The following is a 24769-nucleotide window of genomic DNA, read 5'->3' as shown; positions in this document are numbered from 1 at the left end:
TCAGCCTCTCCTGCCTCCCCCTCTCCGGCTTTATCTGCTCTGTTCAGTCTGAAGCAGGAAGAGATGGCCGCAGGGGAGACTCAGCTCTACGCGAAGGTTTTCAACAAGCTCAGGGGCCGCAGCGTCCCCTCGCTCCTGGAGCCCCTCCTGGGGATGGGCTTCCCGGCGCACACCGCGTGAGTACCACTCCCTGGGCTCGTGCCTGGGGCCCAGAGCCCACCCTTCTGTGGCCGCAGAACTGCAGGGGCTCAGAGCACGTACTTCCTGTGGAAGGGGTGAACCATGCGGGCTAGAGACTATCTCAAAATAGGGTCTTTTCTGCTTTCATAAACGACACCATCTTTGCCTTTTAACGACAAACTCTGCTGGCTGGTGATGGGTGGGGGACCCTGAAATTTGTGAAAATTGGAACTAGGGTTTGGAGGAGCTTGGGGCCTGGCTGTACCCTCTCTGCGGGCAGCCCAGTGAATCTGAGACGGCGTTTCACTCTAATTTGAAAGCCCCAAAGTCGGGGGGTCTCTGTTGTTGAGACCCGTTGAAATAAACAAGACTGCGTTTCTAAATGTGCAGGGAAACTGTCCGTCCTCAGGGGGATCTCTTAATATCTGGTCATGAAGGGAGATGGTCACGGAACTCCCCCAGCAGGGCTGGCGCGATCCTGCTCACCCAAGGAGAAGGGCCACGCGGACTGCAGTCTCAGGAGTACCCCCTCGGAGAGGCGGGTACCACAGAACAAGGAGGCCAACATCGGGGTGCGGCTTCCACGGGGAACCAGGTTCTTAGACCTGCCCTTTCCACTTGCTTATTTGCAAGGGAGGTGCATCTGAAGTCCCTTGGTAACGTGGATTTGGGTGGGGGCAAACTTTCCTTCAATGGATAACAAACCTGTGACCCAACTGGATGGAATGACTGGACCGCTTTCCTCCCCAACCCGTCGGGACCTCGTCATCGCACGTATCGTGGTAAATGCGGGTCTGTGCGATGGCAGCAGAACCAAGCGTGTGCCGGGTGCCTGCCGGGTGCCTGCCGGGTGCCGACACCACCCATCAGAGGCAGACGGGGCCGGAGGCCAGGGAGGGCGGGTGGTGGGAGGGCAGGGCAGGCACCCCTCTCCCAAGGACTGGAAAGCCTTAGGGACGTGACCAAAGCTACCGCTGGAAGCAGACTCAAAATTCCTTCCGCTGTAAGCGTTAGCCATGTGTCAGAGGTGGAGGAGCGTGTCTTTAACGTCTTCCTGAGGCTGAAGCCCGGGGTAGGGCCCCTGCTGACCACTCAGGAAGCCTCACCCCGGGGCCTGTACCCTCCAAACCAGCGTCCCCGGGCACCATGCCTCCTTGACACCCCGGCTACCTCCAGGCTGAGTTCCTGGATGGATTCCCTTCGCCACACTGCATTCTGTCTGGTGTGGTCCCCTTCAGGTAAACTCAGTGCAGCATACTTACACGCCAGTTTCAACAATGAGTAAGACACGGTTACTCCCAGGGAACTCGCAGGCAGGCAGGCGGACACAAGTCCAATGAGATGAGGGGCCAGTGACCACACGTGCAGTGGGGAAACGCAGGAGGGCCGCACATCCACCCTGCTTGGGTGGTCCGGGGAAGGCTTCCTGGAAGAGGAAGACTTCTGAGAGGAGCCTGGAAGGCCCAGTGTCGTTCCTCTCAGGGCAGGTCGGCACCGCGCTGCGTCTTGGCAAGGAGGCAGGAGTGAGAGCCAGGGACGTGACTCTGCATAACCAACTGGAGGGTCCGAGAGTGGGAGCATCTGGCTGGGGAGCAGGGTGCATGGGGTAGGGCTGGGGAGGCCGGATTCTGGCATGGCTGCCCCTCAGGCATGAGTCCTTGGACTTCTGGCCAGGGACAGGGGGTGGGAGCCAGGGAAGGAAAATGATGGGGGAAGATGTAAGCTGTCTGCATTTCCAAAACCACAGTGATGCCACGAGGGCAGAGGCCTGCATCCCCCACTGAGACCTCGCCATTTAGCCCTGGATGGGGGACCCCTGAAGGTCCCGGGAGTAGCAGGGACACCCCTGCCTCTCTGACCTTTTCTAAGGAGTAGAAGGCGGGTTCTGAGACCTCCCTGTCTCCCGATTCCCTACAGGCTAAAGGCATTGGCAGCTACTGGAAGGAAGACTGTGGAGGAGGCCTCAGACTGGTGAGTGGGGTGCCCACAGGGGCCGGGAGGGCTCCGCAGGGGGGACACTGCTCACTCTGGGCGGGCGGTGGCACCTCCATGCTACCCACCCAGCGCCCAGGGAGAGGCGCAAAGAGCCCGCATTTAAAATGGAAAACAGAAGAGAGAGAACTTTGAACAAAGCTTTCTTCCCTTAAAAGTCTGATTTAACCCAGGCATGATTGTCAATGAAGAAAAATATTCATGTGATTTGTTGAATAAATTGGGAAGTGCCATTTTTGCTGATAGGAAAAGGAGGTTGCTGCCTCAGATGGGGCGAGAGCTTGTGGGTGGCCATGAACGCCCCCTGAGACTTAAGGGCACCAGGTTCTTGGAGGCGGGGGCGCTGGTTCCGGAGGCTCCACCCTCCCAGCTCGGCTGCCGCCCACGGCTCCGGTTTTCTGCACTGGGAATCAAAGGGGGCACCCCATCTCTAAGACCCAGTCCTGCCTGCGTGTGCCATGATGCTGTCGTCCTGCCCTTTGGCGGGAAGTCCCCTGCGTTCTGCCCCGGAATAGCTGTAGTGAAAACCAAGCAAAAAACCCAGGTCCCATCAGGCTGGGGTGCCCCCCCCCCCAGAGCAGGGTGGCAAATACCCACACTGGGTCTCTGAGCGTCCAGCATGTCCTCGAAAAGCTTAGGCCAAGGGCAAAAAGGCACCCCCTGTGCAGAGAAACACCCAGGACCCTCTGGGCTAGAGTAACTCTGAAGTCAGTTACCACATTTGAATTAAAAATCAAACCCCCTGCTGTACGAGTGCTGGTTGGTTCCTGCCAGTGACGACTCAGTGGAAAAGGCCAGCAGACCCACCAGGAACAGGGAGGCGTGGGGCCCCTGGACTCTGCAAGAGTGGCCCCAACCTCACTCCTAACAGGGAGGTGCAAATTAGGGTGCTGGGAGCAACAAAAGGCAGCTTTAAGCATTGGTGGGGATGAGGAGAATGTGGTCTCAGTTTCCAGGTTGCAGTCTAGGGTGACTCTCAACCCCGAAAATGTGTGTAGCCACAGCCTACCAGTTCATGCCTGAGTATATTCCGTGGCGAAACACAAGGGGCCTAAAGAGACACGCACAAAGGTCTTGACTACAGTGCTATGACATTGCAAAAAAAAGGGAACCAATGTACACGCCCATCAATGGCCTGGATGGACAGAATATCACTCATGCAGACAGTGGAACGTGTTACAGCCCTTAGACGGTTCGTGCTGACACACTTAACTAGATGGCTGTGTATACGCTGCGAAAATGTCTTAAGTAAAAAATGCAAGTTGCAGAATAATTTGAAGAACTGCTTCTGATTTATATAAAACACACACAAGTGCTATGTATGGATTCGTTACCTACATGTCTAGTAGAAAGCAAAGCGGATTATGAACTGAGTTGCCGCTAGACAAGTGAGCCAGGGAAGGCAGCCAGGATGAAGGGGACACAGCTTCCTCCGCTGGCATTTTTGTATTATTATTATGAGAAGGTATCTGTGCACGTCGAATGTTTTCTCAAGTGGTTGTATACCGATTCCTAAATTTCATATCATGTCACAAGCACTTCTTGGAGGTATCAGAAACTATTCAAATCCATAATTTCTAACAAGTACCTGATGTATAAATTTACCATTATTTATCTAGTTTTTCCTTCTTTCCCATTAAAAATCACTGTACAGTAAATGTCTACGCAGGCCATTGTATTAATCGCCTTTGCTTTTTCCTTTGGACCCATGTCTGGAAGTGGAGTTATTAGTGCAGAAGGAAGAGGAGTTTAAAGGCTCTGACACACGTGGGCAAGTGGCTTCATATAAAGGCTGCAGAGATTCATCCTCAAGTCTCAGCACCTTTGACACGACTGAGCGTAACTTTTATCCCCTGAAAGACATTCTGTTCACTTGACAAATAAGAAAAGTGGTGTCTCATGCCTGTCTCCATTTCTTTCTTTTTATTGGTGAGCATGAACTTGAATTTGGGGCTGTCCATCATTTTTCCTAGTACTTAAAATAACTTTCCAAATTGACAGAAAATACAGGTCTTTGTGGCTTTGATTTTTATACTTAATTTGAAGTTTGGGATAAAATTAAAATGTCCGTCTTTCCCATATAATTTTCAACCCTAAGGAGATGCCTGGCCCCCAAAGATCATTAGAAAACCAGGTTCTGAGCGTTACTGTCACCTGTCTCTCCTCTCGGTCTTCGGGCCTGGGAATCAGACCAGCTGGCGCTGAGACCGGCCGGACGCCGACCTGCTCCGCGGTCGCACCGCGCCCCGGGCTTGCTGAGCCTCGCCGGGCGTGCAGCTCGGTGCTCTGCGCGGCCTGTCAGTCTGAGATGCGGTCCCGCTCCATCCTCCCCGGGGAAAGACTCTTCACAACAGGTGAACATGTCCCATCCTCTGTTGCAGGCTGCACTCCCACTGCAATGACCCTTCTCTCAACGACCCCATTCCCCAGGAATACGCCCTTTTCCTCTGCCCCACGGGGTCCCTGCTGGAAAAACTCCAGGAGTTCTGGAGAGAGAGCAAGAGGCAGTGTGCGAAGAACAGAGCTCACGAGGTCTTCCCTCACATAACGCTCTGTGACTTCTTCACGGTGAGTCCGCCCAATGCGCCTTTAACGCTCATTAACATGGCGACAGCTGAAGTCATTTTCTGCGATAACTGGGCAGTGATGGGACAAAACTGAGGGCAGCCACAGGATTTTCTTTCAAGGAATGATCTGCAGTGGTGGTGTTAGCTGGCCTCTTTGGGTGAGATAGCCTTTACTTTCCTCCTCATCTTTGTCAGGTCAACTCCTATTCATTCTTCAGAACCCAACTCATTTATCCCCTCCCTTTTTTAAGTATTCCTCAGCTCTCTAGGCGGAAAAGGGTGCTGCCTTTTGTGCTCCCACCAGCTTCTCATTTCTATCGCTGATGGCACTTTCCCTGTTGTATGGCAACGTGTCTGGTGCAGCTCTGTATCCCTCACTAGACTGAAATCCTCAAGGAAAGGAGGATGCCTCACTCACTGTGGGACCCGCTGAGACTAGCACAGTGCCTCAAACAGAGTGGGTGCTTCACAAGTGTGTGATGGATCAATTGGAGAATGGGAGATTATTGGCCAGTCATAGAGGCAGAACTTCTCCCTGCCTTGGGGACCAGCCCTCTGCTCATAAAATAGTCAGATGGGCAGCTCCATAGGCATTCTGGGAAGGTGAGGAGGACCTGGGATGCTCAAAAGACAAGAGGAAAGGTGCGAAGCAGGGAAGGAGGGACACCACCTCCTCTGTGGCTCTGGACCAGGGAAGCCTGGAGACCTCCCTGGCCCCGCCCCGGCTCTGCTGCCAGCAAGCTCTAAGTGTCCCACCGGGGCCAGGGAGCCCTCCATTCCAGGCTCCTGTGCGCTGCATGGAAAGGAGGACGCAGACCTCGAGGGAAGGTTTCCAGAAGATGCACAGGAGAAGCGGCACCTTCCCGAGCCCCTGCCAATAATCCTCATTTGCTGGGCTGGTGGCATTTGTGACATTCGGGCTCCTTTCTGGCTGTCCTTGGAGTTCATCAGGGAAAGAAGAGGCAGCCGGGCTGCGGTAAACATGACCTTAGAAATGGACATGCTTGGCCGTGGGGGAGAGAGCGCTGGCCTGGGCTTCCATCTCCTTCAACCATCTCTACACTGCGGTGTGTACACGCCTGCACATGCACACACATGTGCGCACACACACACACATACGCATACACACAAACCATGTCACGCACAGATGCACACACAGACCCACACACACAAACCATGTCACGCACAGATGCACACACAGACACACACACACATATACTGTAAATGAAAAATATTTCGGCCATCAAGTCATCAGCCTCTACCACCACCCTCAACAGTAAGTGGAGGGAACTCAGGATGCAGACAAGCAGGCAGCCTGGCCTCTGCTTCCACCCCCAGCAGAGCCCCCTGAGGGGGCTCAGGATGTGGACGAAGAGGATGCTGCCCTAGACAGCAAAGGTGCAGATCAGAGGAGTGACTTCAATGAGCCCAGCCCTTTGCACCTTCCCACACACAGAAAATCGCTAAATTCCTTAACTTGAGATGTCTGATTTTCTTTAATTAACAGTCATCTTTCGATTTTCTGACTACCTGGTCTTTGTTGCGAAAACTCATATGCATCCTGGCTTCTACCTTGCCTCTTTGGAGCCGTCTCTTAGGGCGATCTGAGAGGCCGTGTCCCGGGCTCAGGTCCTTGGAAAGTCGCTGAATAAAACATAATGCTCAGCTCTTAGGCTGTGACTTTTATTTCAGTCGGCAATATATACAGACACACACAATGTCACACACAGATACACAGAAACAGACCGTGTCACACAGACACAGACAGACACACACACACACATACACACATACACACACCTCCCTTCTGCTGAGCCTCCTGGTCTCCCCACCCCTGCCCCACCCTGCCTTGGTGGCCGAGAGCCCCTTTCCAGCAGAAGCGTGTAACAGGGTCTCTCTCTGCCTTTGACTTGAGAACGTGCGGCCCCCAGGTGGTGGCGTCCACTGCAGCTCTGTTTATAACATGGCTCTGAGCGTCCAGATCAATGTCTGAGACCGAGAAACACCACGTGGCCAGCTGTTCCCCCACGTGCAGTGGTGCCCACTGCTTTCCAGGCCCGCGAGGGCTGCAAAGACAGAGCCCACGGGGTTTTGTGAGTTTAGTGAGCCCCCAGTTCGGAGGGGGGAGAAAGTGTCCATTAAAAGCGACAATAAGGTTTATCCCTCAGAGACTAAGGAGTGCGTGGGAAATTCAGAAGAAGCCCGTGGCTGGGGAGAGCAGGGACCGGCCAGCCTCCCATGGGGGTCGCCATGTCCAGGTCCTACGGGGGTCCCACGTGGCCTCACAGAGTCTTCCGTGTGGAGGAAGGGCTTCAAGTTGAGGTGGCGGCTTGGGCAGCGCTGAGCCCAGGAGCCAGGAGGCGCTCGGTCTGGCTGGAAGGCGGGTGATAAGTGACAGGCGGGGGGTGACGAGGAGCTTGGACCTTGGAGGACACGCTGTCAGGGACAAGGATGGCTCAGTCACTGACTGAGAGCGTGGTCCGCTGCTGGCTACGACTCTCCTCGGTGGGGTAGGTTCTGAGCAGGGCACCTGGGGCCGCCTCAAGGCCGACGCTGTGGGCCCGGGAGAGGAGGGGGCTCCAGAAGCGATGCAGGGTTGCGTCACCGCGAGGTGGAGTGAGTGAGGGGCGGAGTTAGACGGACAGGGGACTTCCCGCCTGGGCACTTAAAGGGTATTCCATCCCCAAAAGAACTTTACCTGAATTGTCTAAGAAACTGGGAACCAGCTGTAGAGCAAATCCATAGCCCCGAACGCCAGGACCAGTTGCATTATGTTATAGTGTCACAAGCACAAAAGAGCCTCCCGTGTCGGGTGACTTTTATTCATTACGGTAACAGGTGACCGTCCTGTCTCTGTCCCTCAGTGCGAAGACCAGAAGGTGGAGTGTCTGTACGAGGCACTGAAGCGAGCCGGGGACCGGGTCCTGGGGACCTTCCCCGCGGCTGTGCCCCTGGTTCTCCACTCCTCCATCAGCTACCTGGGCTTCTTCGTGAGCGACGGCCCTGCAGACATCATCCGGGAATTTGCCGTGATGTTCGCCTCGGAAGCCTCGTCCTTGGCAGGTAGGCAGGGCCCGGTGCCGAGGAAGGGACCCCTTTTGTGCCTGGGGCTGAGCTCCCGCACTCGGATGCGATAGGCGGACCACAAGTGCAGGCTGTTCTCCGATGTCAGCCAGCTGGAGGCCTGGCTGGCCTGGTCTCCGGGGCAGGGGGTGCACATGCCCTCACCGGGCCACTTCCGCCCCCACCTGCTCTTTCCCACCGGCAACCGGGACACAGCCTTAACCTAAAGCTGAACAATTAGTCAGAGCCTCCCTACTGGGCTGGGATGTCCTTCAAAACCGTGAGCGAACAGAGACTCAGAACCAGCAGAAGGCTGTCCTCTAAGTGGGAGCAGCCTCGTCTGCAGGGATGTGGTTTTTTCAAAACACTCAGTCATAGTCCAGCCACCTGGGAGATTGTCCCAGGAGGGGACGTTATGTGGCTCCGAGGAGACGGGGGAGTGTCGGCTGGTGTGCACACTGGGGGTTGGGGAACCCCCAGCCTTATGTGTCTCCCCCTCCCCAAGGTCTCTCTCCTCACAGGGCCAGCGCTGTGTGTAAACACAAGTCCTAGACGGTTCATTTTCATTTTTTAGGTATGAGCGTAGCCTTGCCTCCTTGGCCTCTTGGGGGAAAGATTATTTAGACTCACTTTGAGAATTAGCCGAATTCCCTTTTCTCCAACACCAGCCGGGGTCTGGAGACTGAGGTGCCAGCTGGGGTTTAGAGGGAACTCTGCCCCTGACCTCAGGCGCAAATTCTCCCTCATCTCCACTTAGGGATGTGCCCCTAATCACCTGCTCTAACCCCCGAGCCATTTTCTGCAGCCTGTTTGGGGAACTTCCTGGCACCCAGAGGTGCTTGGTCCTGCTGTGATTTGCTGAGTCTGAAACTCGAGGAGACCGCAGTACCCGGGGGAGGGGCCGTCCCTGCCCCCCGCAGACGTGTACGCACGTGTATCCCAGCCACGTGGCCATGTTCCTTGGCCCCAGGTTTCCATCTGGATGCTGGCTTGTTGGGTCTGGGGTCATATTTGCTAGATCATTATAAACATACCTGCGTCTTTGAGGACTGGTCTCCTTTCTGTAAACATGTGTCCAAAGGACAGCTCTTTAATCTCCTCGTCTCTAAATGGACAACGTGGCTCTTGTCCTGATGAAAAGTGTCAGCTACTGGCCTCCGAACAGGCACAGCACCCCGCTGACTCTTCGTGCCCCCCCCCCCGAATGGCTCTCAATGGTCCCATTTTAGAAAGGAGTGACCAGGGCTGTGAAGGATAAAGTGTTTGCCCAAGGTCACTGTCATGGGTTGAAAAGTGTCCCCTAAAATTCACGTCCTCCCAGAAGCTCAGAGAAGGACCTTATTTGGAAATAGGGTCTTTGTAGGTATAATTAATTGAGGTCACACTGGAGTAGGGCAGGCCCTAAACCCAACATCTGGGGTCCTTGTAAGATGAGGAGAAGATGCAGGGAGACACAGAGAGGCCATGTGACACTGGACGCAGGCACTGCAGGGGCGCAGCCACAAGCCAAGGAAGGCCAGGAGCCACCAGGAGCTGGAGGAGCAAGGGAGGACCTTCCCCAGAGCCTGCAGAGGGGGCTGGCCAGCCGCCACCTTGGCTTTGGACTTCTGGCCTCCGAATTCTGAAAAGAAATGTCTGTTGTCCTAAGCCACCCAGTGTGTGGCAGTCTGTGACAACAGCTCAAGAAACCAACAGAGTCCCCTAACCAGTGGGGGCCGGATCTGGCACTGGCTTTTGTGCTGGCCGGCCCTGCTTCCTGGGGGGGCCGGCTCTGACCTCCTGCCCCTCACCTGACCCTGGGCAGGCTCCGCCCGGCCCTTCCACAGCCTGTGCCCTGGGCCGACTCCGACCCGGTGGGTCCTCTCCAGCAAGTGTGTCCCTTGCCACCTCGGCGTCCCCAGGGCCACGCTCACTCAGACGCCGGTTCCTCCGTGATCTCTCTGATAAGGACCGGCGGGCCTTTCCCAGGCCACGCTGACTCACAGGGCACGGCCATCCTCCCCTGCTCGGCTGAAACACCCGAGAAAAGGAATTTCCCCGCCACCCACACACTCTCTTGCTTCAGGCTTCTCACCCCCGCAGCTCAGGGCGTGGAGACCTCACTGGTTTCCCCTTTGGTCACAAAGTCTCAGCTAGAGGGTGGAAGACAAGGGTGGGGCCAAGTCTGGGCTCCCGGAAGCGCTTGCATCTCCTTTGACTTTTTTAGGGGGTGCGGTGGGGAGGAGGGCAGAGCCTGCGTGTGGCTAAGGGTGGCCCATGGGAAAGGGGGCAGATAACTAATGCTACCTGAGTCTCCTGAGGACCTGACAGTTAGGAGACCGGTTTCCCACGACAGCCCTGCGGGCCGCCGTCCTCACCTCAAGTCATTGCCGTGGAAACTGAAGCTGAGTCAGACCAGGATGCTCCCAAGGTCACCTGCCAGACGGGGCAGGATGGGTCTACAGCCAGGTCTGTCTGACTCCAAAGTCTGTGCCCTTCCTCTGATCACCGCCACCCTGGAACATAGCGGCCTGGCAGCCTGGCTGATGTTAGATCCTGGCTGCTTCGGGGTGCCGCCGCCCACTGACCTGAGAGCCCTGGGAGGAGGGCCACGAGGGCTGGGGCCACGAGGACAGAGGTCACTCAAAAAGGCCAGGGCCCGGCCGCTCCAAGGGCACCCGCCTCACCAGAGCGGCCGCTGTTAGAGGGGCTGCCGTGCTTGCCGGAGGCGCATTGCCCGGGGCCTTTTCTTCCAAAGACTCTGCAAATGAACAGAAAGCCGACGACCCGGAGCCTGCCCGAGCCACCCACCCCGGCCACTGAGCAACTGTGTATCCCAGGGGATGCAGATTTTAATCATTTGGGCAACTAGCTTGCAAACTGGTAGGCCACAGACCATCCCCCCGCCCCAAAAAGAACCCTGTATCTCCACACCCGCCGCTTTCCCACTTCCTCGTACAATCTGCAGGCGTCCAGTCATCTCCTTACTAATGAGGTGACCTCTGTGCCACGACGCCATCGGGGCCGAGTGTCTGCCTTGCGGAGGAAGCCCCGCCCGGTGCAGGGGGGTGGGGCAGAGGCTCCACGTATAAGGGCGTTTTCACCGCCAACCTGGGCACGTAGCTGCCCTGGGACAGGGAGCCCCCGGGCGTGCGGTGCTGACGGTTTGGGTACAGGTGCCCAGCGCCCCCATTTGCCTGATTTCACAGACTGCACCGTGAAGCCTTGCACCAAGCAGCTGCATCTGACCCTGGCCCACAAGTTCTACCCCCACCACCAGAGGACGCTGGAGCAGCTGGCCAGAGCCATCCCCCTGGGCCACAGCTGCCAGTGGACCGCCGCGCTCTACTCCCGGGACATGCGCTTCGTACACTACCAGGTGAGCAAACCCGGGCCTGGGGGCCCGGCCAGGGACGCCCCAGCCAGGCTGTCGGGCTGGGTCCCCCCACAGGAACAGGTGCATGGCTCCCCTTCTGGCAGAGCACTGGCCCCAGGGCCCTTGGCTGGAGGAACTTTAGAAGCAGGAATAACTTCTACTCTTTTTCCAAAATCACTTTGTTGTCTGCATTTTGAAATCAACATTCTTTTGTAAGTGAGTTGCAAACACATAGAAATTTGGGGGAAAAATGGAAAAATTTCTGGTATTAGAAATGCACCATTATAATTAAAGAGGAAATAAAAAATGCACCATTGCAAAGGCTTATAATGGAATACACTGGGTTGCTTATTAACTATTTAATGACTTGAGTGAAGTCGCATTCCAGGACTTCCTCCCCATGGAGCTGGTTGGTTTAGACAGGAAGCTTGTCCTCCTTTCAGACCCATGGAATAAGCATGACCGAATCCACCACGTTCCTTGGTGTGGGAGATGCTGCAAATCACCTCACTCCAAGGAGGGTGGATGTGAGCATCTCGTTACACTTTGAGAATTTTCATATAAGAAACACGTAAATAGAGATAATAGTAAGACGGATAGGGACAGATACCAAAATTCACTTCTAAATGCACCCACAGAAGCCTATGCATCCTTTTGTTCTATCCTACTGTCATCAACAAAGGCTTGGATGCGTCTTAGAGACGCAGAAGCCATCAGGGGAGCCTGAGAGCAAAGACCCTCCCAATGCTCTTTCCCAGCACACGTCCTTGCTCGAGACATGAGGACACTTGCCTCCTTTCTAGACCCTGAGGGTCCTGTACCAGTACAACCCCCAGAACGTGGATGAGCTGATGCTGAGTCCCGGCGACCACGTCTTCGTGGACCCCACTCAGCAGGAGGAAGCCAGCGAGGGCTGGGTGATTGGGACCTCGCAGTGGACCGGCTGCCGGGGCTTCCTGCCCGAGAACTACACGGAGCGGGTCAGCGAGTGTGACACGTGGGTGAAGCACAGGTGAGTGTCGCTCCGCCACTCTCTGAGTTGGTGTCTGGGAGCTGTCTGCAAACAGTGGCCGCAGTGCCTGTGTGCTTCTGGACCTTTCCGCTGTTGGTAAAAGTTGCCTTCTCTATGTTGGCGGCGTTATCCCTGCAGGTGTATGGTAAACATCCTGGCTGATTCGTGGTTTTCTGCTGACAGCAATCAGCAAACATGAGCTACTCTACAAGAAGTTCCTGAGGTCATAAGCCCAAAAGGGCTACAAAATTCCACTGCCTTAGTACGAGCATAATAAATTATAGCCAGCAGCCCTGAGCTTGGCTTTTCTTGCCCTTCAGCCCAGTGTATAAGCGGTAACGTCCTAAGGGGCAGCGGCACTTTTCTAGTGCTCTGTGAGAAATGACCATGAACTTAACAGCTAGAACAACACACATTTCTTATCTCCTAGTTTCCCCAGTGGCGTTGGCGTAGTTGAGTCTTCCACTCGGGGTCTCCCAAGGCCGCAGTCAGGCTTTGGCTGGGGCTGGGGTCCTATGTGCGGCTGGGGGTCCTCTCCCCAGCTCACGTGGTTGTAGGCGGAATTCCTTTCCTTGAAGCTGTAAGAGTCCTGGTGGCTTGCTTCTTCGTGTTCAGCTGGAATTTCTTAATTTTAGCACTGCTAGCATCACTTGGGGAGCTGAGGCTTTTCAAAATCCTCAGGTGCTGGTTCATTTTTGCTGGATGGTTCTCCTCTCAACTTATCTCTCTCTTCACACGTTTTACTATAAGCAGCAAGAAGGAGCCAAACCCTCAGTGCTTGGCTTGGAAATGTCCTTATAGGAACTTCTTCACTTACAAGCTCTGCCTTCTATGGACAATGTCACTAAACTCTTTGCCACCACATAAGAGGGATCCCCTTCTGCGGTGTCCTACCAGTGTCTCACTCCGCCCCGCGTCCTCACCAGTGACACCTGGGACATCCACATTCTATTCACAGTCTGTCCGAGTCATTCAGACTTTCTTGACCGTGCTTCCCAAAATTCTCCCAGCCTCCCCCCGGCTCAGTCTCAAAGTGGCTCCCAAATTTCAAGTATTTTTCACAACAGCTCCCTACTCTTGAAACCAAATTTTGTATCAGCAAAGACTAACCAGAGGAGTTGAACCAGTAATTTTTATATTGTGTATTTATCTAATACATGTTTAAAGTATATTATTTTATTATTAATATATGCTAATATATTGATAATACAAATAATTTATATTTGTTATATTACTATAATATATACATATATCACATACCATCTAGATACATACACATACATGGACTTATCATAAGAAATCGCCTTGTGTGGTTGTTGGGGCTAAGCAAGCTCAGGCAAGAAGAAAGGGAAGGCAACCACAGCAGGCTGGACACCCATGGGTCAGTGGAACTTGTCACCTGTGTGTGACAACTGGGGAGGACCACCCAGGCAGATGGAGAACAGTTAACTGCAGACACAGCTGCTATTTGGAACCTCTGAGCTCAGGGAAGACCTAAGCCTGTTCTGTTTTTTTAAACCCCTTTATTGTGGTGTGGCTCCTGTACCGTAAACTCCACATATTTCAGATGTACAGTTTGATGGTTTTGATAGATGTCCACACCCCTGAAACCACCACCACAATCAAGATAGTGAACGTTTCCATCGCTCCCCAAGTGCTGCAATTTTCGAATTCCCAATTTATCCCTTCCCACCCTCTTCACCCCCGGTAACCATCAGTTTGTTCTCTGTGTCTGTGAGTCTGTTTCTGTTTTGTAGATAAGTTCATTTGTGTTCTTTTTTTAAGATTCCACATATAAGTGATATCATATGGCATTTTTCCTTCTCCTTCTGGCTGACTTCAAAACCTCAGCCTTTTTCAAAGTCCTTCCAACTGAAGAAGTGAGGCCCACCCAGGATAGTCTCCACTTTGATTAACTTAAGGTCACCTGATTAGAGACCTTAATTACATCTGAAAAACCTCTTTGCAGCAGCACCTGGATTTGCATTTCATTGTATAGCTGAGAAAAGTTGCGTGTATGCTTTTGACCGTGACCTAGTCTGCCTGTAGAAGAGATAATTAAATAAAAAATAAGCTAGTGAAATAAATTATGATATGGCCATACAGTAGAATACTTGAAGTTTTAAAAAATGATGATGAGGAAGTATTTTATGTGCTGTTAGTTTTTTAAAAATCCAAGATAAGTTGCAGAACAATGTGTGTAGGATAGCACTGCTTGTGGGGAAGGATGAAGTGAAATATGAGCATCTGTACACAGATGCACAATGTGTACTGATACGCGTGTTTATGCCTAAAAGTTCCCTGGAAGGGAGGACCTCTAGAAACTTCTAACCATGGCTCCCCACAGGGCTGAGGGTGGGGGACTGGACAACAAGACAGGGTGGGAGGGAGAATTTTCACTCTCTACCACTGTATAATTTAAAATTTTTTGAACCATAGAAATGCATTACTTATTCAAAATATAAATTGATCAATTTTAAGTTAAAAAAAAAAGAATATAAGAAAGTTGGGTCAAAGGGTAATAAAGGGAGAAAAGTCAGACAAACTCAGGGCCACACTTTGCACACACTATGCTCGCTGTGCGGCCCCAGCTCCGAGCTCTCCCCCACCCCAGGTGGAGGGGGACTCGCTTCCACAAAGTGATCACAGCTGACCGAGGTGCGGGTGTGGACCAGTTGTTCCATAAAAGCACAATTTTGCGGGTGTAGGCACGACCACGGGTCCAGAGGCCACGGCAAAGTCACAGGGACTACAGAGATAATCAGATCAGTCATCCTCCCTGAGAGAGAGCTGAGAATGCCCGGGCCCAGGGAGGTGGGGGGCTGGCGGCATCACTAGATGAAGGAAGCACTTGCTCCATTTTAGACCCAGCCCAGCCCGTCACCTGGTCTGACGAGCTGTTAAGGAGGAACAGGAGCGGAGGTGCTAGTCCCACCCTAAGTGGCCGCCTACTTCCACGGAGCATGGGCTCCCCTGTGGCCCCTGTCCCTCAGGACGAGAGAGCCTCCCTGTCACCAGACAACTGGCAAACTGGATGTCTCTAGAACCATGCAGCAAAGACTCTGTAGAAAATGAGCCTGTGGCTGTTATATTTCTCACCTCACAGTGAATCTGTCAGTCACCCTTCCCCAAAATAACCATTCCAGCCTTTAAGCAGGTCATATCTGGGGCTGTTCTTTCTAGAAACAAGCTTCCCCTCAGGAATTAATAAGTATTAACAAGAATTACAGCAAAAGGAGAGAAAACTAGGTACTGGGCTAGGCTGTGGGGCGTCTGACTGGCCGTGTTTGAGCAGCACTCCATCCTCACTGGAGCAGCAGTGAGACAGTGTGTCATGTGACTGTGGGCAGAAAGGCAGGGAACCACCCTGCTGTCAGACTCAGCTGTCCCAGCTAAGTCTTCTAAAGCTGCCAAAGTTGTACTTTATTAAACACTTAAAGCCTTTAAGATCAGAAATGGCCCTAGAATGTCTAGGCACATCACTGGTCTTTTGAGCACTGGGCAGTGTGGTCAGACGGCACTGTCCCAAGGCTACCTGCATGGCGGACAGACAGACCGCGGTTCAGACGCTGGACCAGTATCCCCGACAGTGTCAGCACAGGGTCCGCACTCGGCACAGGCAAGCCAGCAGGGAGAACGGCTGGCCTTCCACCCGGCACCCACCCCAACGTGGCGATGCGGCCTTGGGGCAAGAGCTCGGGAGTCCGGATTCACAGGACAACAAAATGAGCCGGCAGTCTTTGCTCCTTACCTTGAAGAGAAGGCTCAGAGGTGACCAGAGGGACAGTGGTGGAGGAGAGTATTCAGGAATCACAGCAGTTCTCGACTCTCCACAGAGAAGGACGGACGTGGCACCCCCTCGCACAGAGAGCGGAGGAGCCGCACATGTTCGCGCTCAGAGAACCTTCCGTCTCCTTCTGGCCAGGATGAGATTACAAACAATACATACCCGGTGACTTTCCAAAACCACAGTGCGAGCTGGTGGCAGGTAGCTCAGACATAGTGAAGCACTGTCGTGGGCTGCATTGCGTCCCCAGAATTCAAATGTTGAAATCCTCACCCTCGGCACCTCAGAATGTGACTGTATTTGGAGGTGGGTTTTTAAAGAGGTGATGGACATAGAGTGAGATCATCAGGCTGGGCCCTGATCCATCTGACTGGTGACCTTGTAAGAAGAGGAAATTGGGCCTCAGACACACACAGAAGGGTGACCGTGTGGGGACACAGGGAGGAGACGGCATCCACAAGCCAAGGCGAGAGGCCTCGGAGGAGCCAGCGCCGCCCCACCTTGGCCTTGGCTCCCAGCCCCCGGACCCGAGAGGAGGAGGTCGGCTGGTGAGCCGCCGCCTGGCGCCTCGCTGCGGCAGCCCTAACGGCCCGCACACTGTAGGTGAACCGTGCACTGGGCCTCTGAAGTTTAGGGGAAAACGGAAATACTAAAATGCTAGGTTCTTTCCTTTCCCTCTCGTCGACAACCTAGATCATGTTTCATTTGAAAGCCTCGCCCTCCAAAAAAAGATTCCGTTTTCTCTCTGACTGTAAACTGCACAGATGTTATTTATAGATAAAGACCCGTGCCACCTGCACCGCGGCCGCCCGCCTCCGGGAAGAGGAAGCCGCCGCGCGGTGGGCGGCGGCGCGCCTGCGGGGGTGGGGGTGGGGGGGCGGGGGGAGCGCGGCGGCCCGAGTGCCCGCCGGTGGGAGCGGGAGCCCCCGGGTTCTGCGCGCTGACACCGGCCGCGGGGGCGCACGCGAGCCCAGTAGACCCGTCCGCCCTGAATGCCGCCGTCCCGCCAAAAGGGGCTCAAGGCCGCAGAGGAACCAGCAGGTGAAGGGAAGGCACCGCTTGCAGCCGGTTTCGGAAACGCGTTGCCAACGTCCAACCACCGCGGACGCGGAGGGCGGGCCGGGCGGCTGCGGGGTGACAGGCAGGTGGCCTGAGCCCCAGGGCCGCTGAGACTCGGGAGCAACGATGCCCCTCCCAGCGCGGGACCTTGCTGGGGTCTCCGGAGGGACGCCTGGACTGCCGTCAGCTTTGTGAGAATCTGGGACTTGGGGCCCCTCTGCGAGAAAGGCAGACATTTACAGATGGGCTGAGTAAGAAGAAACACCACGTTCATGATGGAGAAAATCAATCCTGTCCGTCATTTCCAGGTTTCGTGACATTCGAGGGACAGTCCCAAGGGGATCATTTGTTGGGCCTTCGCTGAATGATTGAAAAGTTTATCTGGGAGAGTAAACAGGAGAGGAGAGTTGAGAACACTTTGAACAGTAAAGATGAGGAGAGGAGAGACTTACCCTGCCAGATAGTAAAAACACGCCGTCTGCATGTGATATGGTACCGCCTGGAAGGAAAGGGAAAAGGCAGCTCCAGGCAACAGGTGGATGGCAGGGGGAGAGACCCGGCGTACTGGGAGGTTGTGTCTGCTGGGCGCCTCAAGACAGGAGCGTAAATGGGTTCACAATAAATGGTGCCCTGCGTGACCTCACAGCATACACTCAAGTCAGCTCCTGACAGAGAAGAGAACTCGAGAGAGAAAGAAAATCATTTCAAAATAGAAGGCAGTTTAAATGACAGTATGTCTGAATGCTGGACTGGGGAGAGCTTTGAAAGCAGAGAAGCAGGTGGACACATCTTAGAGTGAAACTTAACAGACCCGTCATTAATAAGGATGATTAAATGCTTAAAATTTAAGGCTTCTGTAGGTTAAAAATCATAAATACATTACAACTTAAGAGCAAGATGGAGAAAAGGGAACCCTCCTACACTGTTGGTGGGAATGTAGTTTGGTGCAGCCATCATGGTAAACAGTATGGAGATTCCTCAAAAAACTAAAAAAAGACTTACCATATGATCCAGCAATCCCACTCCTGGGCATATGTCTGGAGGGAACTCTAATTTGAAAAGATATGTGCCCCTCAATGTTCACAGCAGCACTATTGACAACAGCCAAGACATGGAAACAACTGAAATGTCCATCACCAGATGACTGGGTAAAGAAGCTGTGGTTTATTTATACAATGGAATACTACCCAGCCATAAGGAAGAATAAAATAATGCCATTTGCAGAAACATGGATGGACCTGGAGATTGTCATACTAAGTGAAATAAGTCAGAAAGAGAAAGAAAAATACCATATGATATCTCTCATTTGTGAATCTAAAAAAAAGAAAAAAGAAGACACTAATGAACTCATCTACAAAACAGAAACAAACTCACAGACATAGACAGTCTTATGGTTACTGAGGGAAAGGGGGTGAGAAGGGATAAATTTGGGAGTTTGAGATTTGTAAAGGTTCACCACTATATATAAAAATAGATAAAAACAAGTTTCTTCTGTACAGCACAGGGAACTATATTCAATATCTTGTAATAACCTTTAATGAAAACAAATACATGTATGTATATGTATGACTGAGACATTGTGCTGTGCACCAGAGACCGACACATTGTAACTGACTATAATTCAATTAAAAATAATAATAATAATAATAATAAATAAAATAAAGAGCAAGATGGGAACAAGGCTTTTCAGAAAATAGTAATTAAGATGAAGTTCCCTTACCAGTGACTCAGGTGAGCAGATTACCTGCCTCCTCTTCCACTAGCATCAAAGGCCCAGGCATCCCTGGACGCTCTGCTGGCCGGTGCTTTGTGTCTGACCCGCTGCCGTCTTCATTCCAGGCACCGTGATGGGTGGGCGTCAGAAGAGCGTCCACCATCTCTTGCCACCTGCGGCCTCTGGGCCCACCTGCCCGTCTCCCGCCCATTAGACTAATGGTCCAAACTCCTGGCCAACTTACCAAATCCCATCCCTCCTGGGCTTCCAGTGCCCCCTCCCCCAGAGCACTGTGCCAGCATCATCTGCCGTCCCAAGACCTTCCCCAAGGGTGGCCACCCGCAAACAAACATGCTGTCACCCTCAAAGCAAAACCAAGCACAAGCTCTCTTTCCCATCTCCCTCTCCAGCTCCTGCCCATCGCTCTGCTCTGATTGTATGTTTTTATTTTAATCAGCCTGGTTTGAACCCAGCCCGCATGCTACATACAGCAGGCTGCCCGCACTGTCAGGACAGCTGCAGTGGCACTCCTTTGCGACCACCAGCATGGGTGTTCAGATCCGGCAGGAAAGGGAACCAGAAGTGGTTGTAGATTGTTTTTGGATCGAGTTGATGAAGATGACCTTTCCCTTTATAACATGGATTTTCCCTGGGGCGCCCAGTCATTTCTTGCCCTCGGAGGATTTCCGTGACCACGGGCTCCTTCCTCACTCACACTCCTCCTCCGGCCCCTCCGTCATCCCTCCCCTCGGCGTCCCCCACTCACTTTCTAGAGTTCTCACAGCGCTGGTGTGCTGTGACCTTTGCCCTCAGCCGTCCCCAGAGCTCCTGAACACCAGCCCACCCCAGGGGCACCTTTCCTGATCCACGGACAAGGAGAAATTTCTCTCGGCTGCACCCACCCGCTGACTAGTCTGGGCCTTTCCGGGGCGTTCCCACGGTGCAGAACGTGCCTGCTCTGCTCGCCTGTCCCCGTCTCCCAGCCACAGCCACCTTTACACCTTCAGCTGTGTCAGAAGATGGGCCTGAAGAGGGTGATGTGCTGGTTTGCTCCGGTCGCTAACAAGACACCATAGGCGGGCGGCTTAAGTGACAGAGCTCATTCTTTCACAGTCCTGGCGGCTGGACATCCAAGACGGGGCTGCTTCCCCTGAGGCCTCTCCTTGGCGCGGGGATGCCGCTCCTCTGAGTCCTCACACAGTCGTCCCTCTGTGCGAGTCGGTGTCCCGACCGCCCTTCTCATTAGGACACCAGCCAGATTGAATCAGCACCCACCCTAGCAGCCTCTTTTTACTTGAATCAGCCCTTTAAAGGCCCCACCTCCACACAGGGGCACCTTTGGAGGTCCCAGGGGTCAAGACTGTAAACTTCAAGGGCACGCAGTTCAGCTCATAGCGGGGTGTGATGGCCTAACCCGCCCACCGCTTCCTGTACCCTCGCAAGCACGTGCTGACAGGGGCTTCCCGTGTCTGCCCCACACGGCATCCCCTTCTCCTCCCACAGGACGTACACCTTCAGTCTGGCCGCGGACCTGAGCTCCAGAAAGGACGGCGAAGCCAGTGGCAGACGAAATGGGGAGCCTCACCCTCCGCCCACGTCCTGGAGCGTCTGCAGCCTTCAGTCCCTACAGGTGACCAGGCCCCTTGATGTCAAAGTGAGCTGAGTACAACTGCGCTCGGTGTCAACTCCAGGTGTACACAGACCCTAGGGTGCGGCTTCTGTTTGGAGACCCTGCCACCCTGAGCTCAGAGCCGGGTGGGTCAGCAGGGGACCCATCTGTCTGCCTCTGGGTTGCTCTGTCTTGTCCACCCTGGGCAGAGAGTGACCCCTATACACACACACGCGCGCAAACACACACACAAACACACACACACACACACACACACACTGTCTGCAAGAACGTGCAGTTCATGTCTGTAGCTTGGCCAGTCATAGTGCCAGGACCAGGGGCAGGAATGGGGCAGGACACGGCCCTCCAGGAATCCCCTCCTCCACCCTAATTCTCTCATCAGCCAGCTGGCTCCCACCAAGAACCCACCAGCCTCCCAGCGGCTGCCTCCAGGCCAGACAAGACTGAGCCCAGGGCAGAGGACACTGGGATGCTGGGAGGGCAACGGGGTGATCTCTTTAGCCAGGTGCTCGGTGGGGGAGGACGGCCCAGGAAGAGGGGCTACTGACTGTGAGCCAGGCTCCTGCCAGCCACAGACAGACGAAGATGGGGCCGCCCCGTACTCGCTGCAGGGGAGGAGACCAGGCACGGACTCAGGTGGGGGCTCCCCGAGGCTACACCCCGCTTTCCAGGTTGAAGGAGGGGAGAAGCTGAATTGAGAGGCTCAGCCCCAAGCTCGGCCTCTATCTGAATGTGCTGGTGCTTCACATGGGGGAGAACTGGCCCCGTCGCCGTGAACGGAGCCCTCCCCTGGTCCGAGTTCGCCCCTTCCGGGTGGTAGGAAAGGAAAGCTGTGGCCACGGGCTTGCTGAGGTGGACGCGCAGTGTGCTGAATCGTGGCCCCGAAGACGTGAGGTCCTGACTCCTGCCACCTGCGAATGTCATGAGGAAAAGGGTCTTTGCGTGTGGGGCTGAGATAAGGATCTCCACGGGGAGATGGTCCTGGATTAGCCTACGGGCCTGAAATCTAATTACCACCATCCTCAAACAGGAAATGAGGGGAAGTGAAGCCCACAGACGAGGAGACACAGGCACGCAGGGAGCGGCCCTGTGACCACGGGACAGAGACTGGACCTTCTGCCACATGCTGAGGATGCCAGGGCCACCGGCAGCTGGAAGAGGCAGGAAGGGCCCTCTCCTAGAGCCTCTGAGGGGACCTGGCCCTGCAACACCTTGATTCTGGACTTCCAGCCTTCGGAACTGGAAGAGAATAAGTTTCTTTTGTTTCCAGCCCCCAGTGGGTGCTTCGTTACCGCCGTCCCGGGAAAGGCATCCACACCTTCGGTCTGCCATCCTGGAGACCCTGGAGATGAGTCCATCCCGGTCCCCATGGGCCTTTCCCTTGATTATTACACTCCGATTGCAAACCTCTGTGCTTCGAAGTTCAGATGCTCTGGCTCTTCCAGGGAAGGAATGCCTCAAACCCAAAACCTCAGCCCGAGGCAGCGGCGACACTTTGAGACAGTCAGCAAGCAGACCAGCGCTGGGGCCCGTGTGTGCCCCACAACCCACTCAGGGATCAGCCCCAGCAGGGGATGGGATGGACAAGGTGCCCTGGCATCAGTACCGGCAATTCCATGTGGACAGACTTGAGCTGTAAGACGAAAGACAGCCTTGCCCTTGGAACTACCCTAGGTGGGCGTTGGCATCCAGAGCCAAACATCCTTTGCTCCTTCTCAAAGTCACCCCACATCACAGCCTGGAGGTGACCCTTGGGTTAATTCACCAAAGCACTGACCTCCCCAAGAACAGAGGTGGCCATGCTCCCTGCAGTTGTGAGTCTCAAAGGCCATCGAGCCCCTGCCCAGCGCAAAGGAGGGCTGCCTCAGACCGACCTGCTGCTCCCCTGGCCGCACGCTGCTGACCTCCATCAGGGCCTTTCTCCTGCCAAAGGAAGGTATACAGGGTGAAACAAAACGCCGTTTCCCCCAGCACCCAGCCAAACAGAAAACCACCAGCTGTGGGAAGGAAGAACGGCCAGCAAGAAAGAAGCAAGAGGATGGATGCAGGGCTCCACCCCCCAGCGCTCAGAGCTGAGCACATGCCCTGGCACCAGGCGGGGAGCCACCTTTAACACACCAAACCAGGCTGGTCCTGGAGGGCCCCTCGGAGGAGGATGAGTCCCAGCAACAGAGATTATGATGGATGGATGGATGGAAGGAAGAAAGGAAGGAAGAGAGAGAGAGAGAGAGAAGGAAAGAAAGAAAGGAAGAAAGGAAGAAAGAAAGAAAAAAAGAAAGAGAAAGAAAGAAAGAAAGAAAAAAGAAAAAGAAAGAAAGAAAGAAAGAAAGAAAGAAAGAAAGAAAGAAAGAAAGAAAGAAAGAAAGAAAGAAAGAAAGAAAGAAAGAAAGAAAGAAAGAAAGAAAGAAAGAAAGAAAGAAAGAAAGAAAAGAGGGAGGAAGGAAGGAAGGAAGGAAGGAGGAAGGAAGGAAGGAAAGAAAGAAGGAAAGAAAGAAAGAAAAGAAAGAAAAGAAAGACATATGTACAGAAGGTTCGACTGACCGTTTTTCAGCGTTCCTATGGTGCAAAGGCAACATGCATTTGGTGGAATTTTGAATACTTGCATTTTGAGTGTGGCTCTTCCCCTGGACTAACGATACGCAGCGCGATCCTCCCTCGTGCTGCGCGGCAGAGGCAGCCCCCGCTCGCCGTCAGCCGCGCGATCACGAGGGCGAACCACCGACGCACTGAGAGCCGTGCTGGACTGAGCCCCCCATTCTGTTTCTCACTTTCTGTTGGGAATTCAATCAACTGCACACGACTTTCAACGCTTTATTATAAATAGGCTTTGTGTTGGGTGATTTTGCCCAACCACAGGCTAATGAAAGTGTTCTGAGCACGGTTAAGTTCAGGTTGACTGAGCTATGATGTTTGGTAGGTTGGGTGTATTAAATGCATGTTTGACTTAAGAGATTTTTAATTTACGATGGGTTTATGGAGGCGTAACCCCACCATGAGTCAAGGAAGATCTATATATTTATATATGTATATGTATACACACACACATTGATTACACACGTCTATCATATGAGGTGCATTACATAATCTATAATACTATACATCACTATAATGTCATGTGTACACATATGGTTGCTTTTAGACAGATACAGGTAATGCCCTAAGAAGTCACTGTGGAGGGATGCGGTGGGCTGCGTATTTGTGCCCCCCCCCCAATTCACATGGTGAAATCCTGTTGGTTCATGTGACACGTGAGGAGGTGGGGGCTTTTGGAAGGTGGTTAGGTCATGAGGGTGGAGCCCTCGTGACTGGGATTAGTGACTTGATGAGAAAGACGCCGAGAGCCCCTCACCCAGCTGCACTGCACGCTGACCCCGGGCACCCTGAGACTCCTGGGCACCCTGAGACTCCCAGTCCCCGGAACTGTGAGACGTAAATCCCTGTTGCTCCTAAGGCAGCCAGGGCACATCATTAGAGCAGCCTGAAGGGACCGAGACAAGGGGTGAGGGCTTGGAGGACAGGAGAGTAGACACTGGATGTGCTGTGGGGTGGGTTGTTCCACCGTCTTTCCATTTCCTGTGTACGCGATAATGCCCATAAAATTAAAAGTCGCCAGAAATTGAAGCGCTCTCCACCTGCAATTCCTCGTCCCCTTCACCGTCACGGCTCTGGTGACACGGGCGGGAGCTGCTGCACAAGGAGGGAGGCAGGTGGCGCCCGGTCCAGCCCTGGGATGAGGGGAGATGTGTGGGGCAAGTCTAACCATGTGGGTGTTAAAGCGCACGTGCCCTTCTCTCCGCCGCTCCAGGCCACGGCAGCGAGGAAGAGCATTTTGGTGGTGCGCCACGGCGAGAGACTGGACCAAATCTTCGGAAAGTCGTGGCTGCAGCAGTGTTCCACTCTGGACGGTAGGTGGAGTTCTGGCAGAACCCAGACACAGAAATTAGACAGACTTAACAGATGAGATCGCGTCTCAGTGTTCCTAGCCAGAGCCCCCGGGGCACCGTTCTTCAGAGTGACCGCGCATGGACTGTCTGAGCGCCCCGCCTTGCCCCTGGCACCACACATACGCATTCGAGTGTGGATGCAGTCTGTAAGTATCTTAATGCTTTGCAGGAGATGAGGAATGGTTTCAAGATTAAGCAGGTCTGCTGGTGTGACGCACAGGCAGCCTTGTGTGTCCGGGCGGCTGGCAGGTGGGTGCGGCGCTGACCTGAGAGCGGGTCACTCTGACCTACAGCCTCGGAACCCTCAGCTGCGGCACGCACCCCATCCTGCAATCTCACAGCTGCAGCTCTCTGAGCCCACCTTCCCTGCGGGGGTCATTTCCCTACCATGTGTGGCCATGTTGCTCAACAGAAGGGCATTTTTTTTTAACGTGTCTGGTGTTTATACCAACTTCACCCCCCAGGA

At 53.9% G+C, this 24769-nt stretch overlaps 1 protein-coding gene across 9 annotated transcripts in view; it reads left to right on the top strand.

Annotated features, from left to right (window-relative positions):
- UBASH3A (ubiquitin associated and SH3 domain containing A) overlaps positions 1 to 24769 on the top strand; it is a 39930-nt gene continuing 15161 nt past the window's right edge. For 4 of the 9 annotated variants that reach the window (XR_012501286.1, XR_006718833.2, XM_045503982.2 and 1 more), the window contains exons 1-8: positions 8 to 176; positions 2098 to 2151; positions 4554 to 4740; positions 7604 to 7802; positions 10991 to 11160; positions 11961 to 12169; positions 20233 to 20359; positions 24165 to 24264. Coding sequence is in view for 4 of the 9 variants with exons in the window: in XM_045503982.2 (XP_045359938.1) it covers positions 64 to 176; positions 2098 to 2151; positions 4554 to 4740; positions 7604 to 7802; positions 10991 to 11160; positions 11961 to 12169; positions 20233 to 20359; positions 24165 to 24264 (1159 nt within the window). In the remaining 5 variants the exon portion in view is untranslated. Of the gene's footprint in view, positions 177 to 2097; positions 2152 to 4553; positions 4741 to 7603; positions 7803 to 10990; positions 11161 to 11960; positions 12170 to 20232; positions 20360 to 24164; positions 24265 to 24769 lie in introns of all 9 variants that reach the window. The other 5 variants (XR_012501279.1, XR_012501270.1, XM_074349331.1 and 2 more) reach the window with 4 other exon arrangements.

This window comes from Camelus bactrianus, chromosome 1 (genome assembly GCF_048773025.1).
Source record: "Camelus bactrianus isolate YW-2024 breed Bactrian camel chromosome 1, ASM4877302v1, whole genome shotgun sequence".
In the NCBI taxonomy this organism is placed as follows: Eukaryota; Metazoa; Chordata; class Mammalia; order Artiodactyla; family Camelidae; genus Camelus; species Camelus bactrianus.
This window is presented reverse-complemented; position numbering and strand designations above follow the sequence as displayed.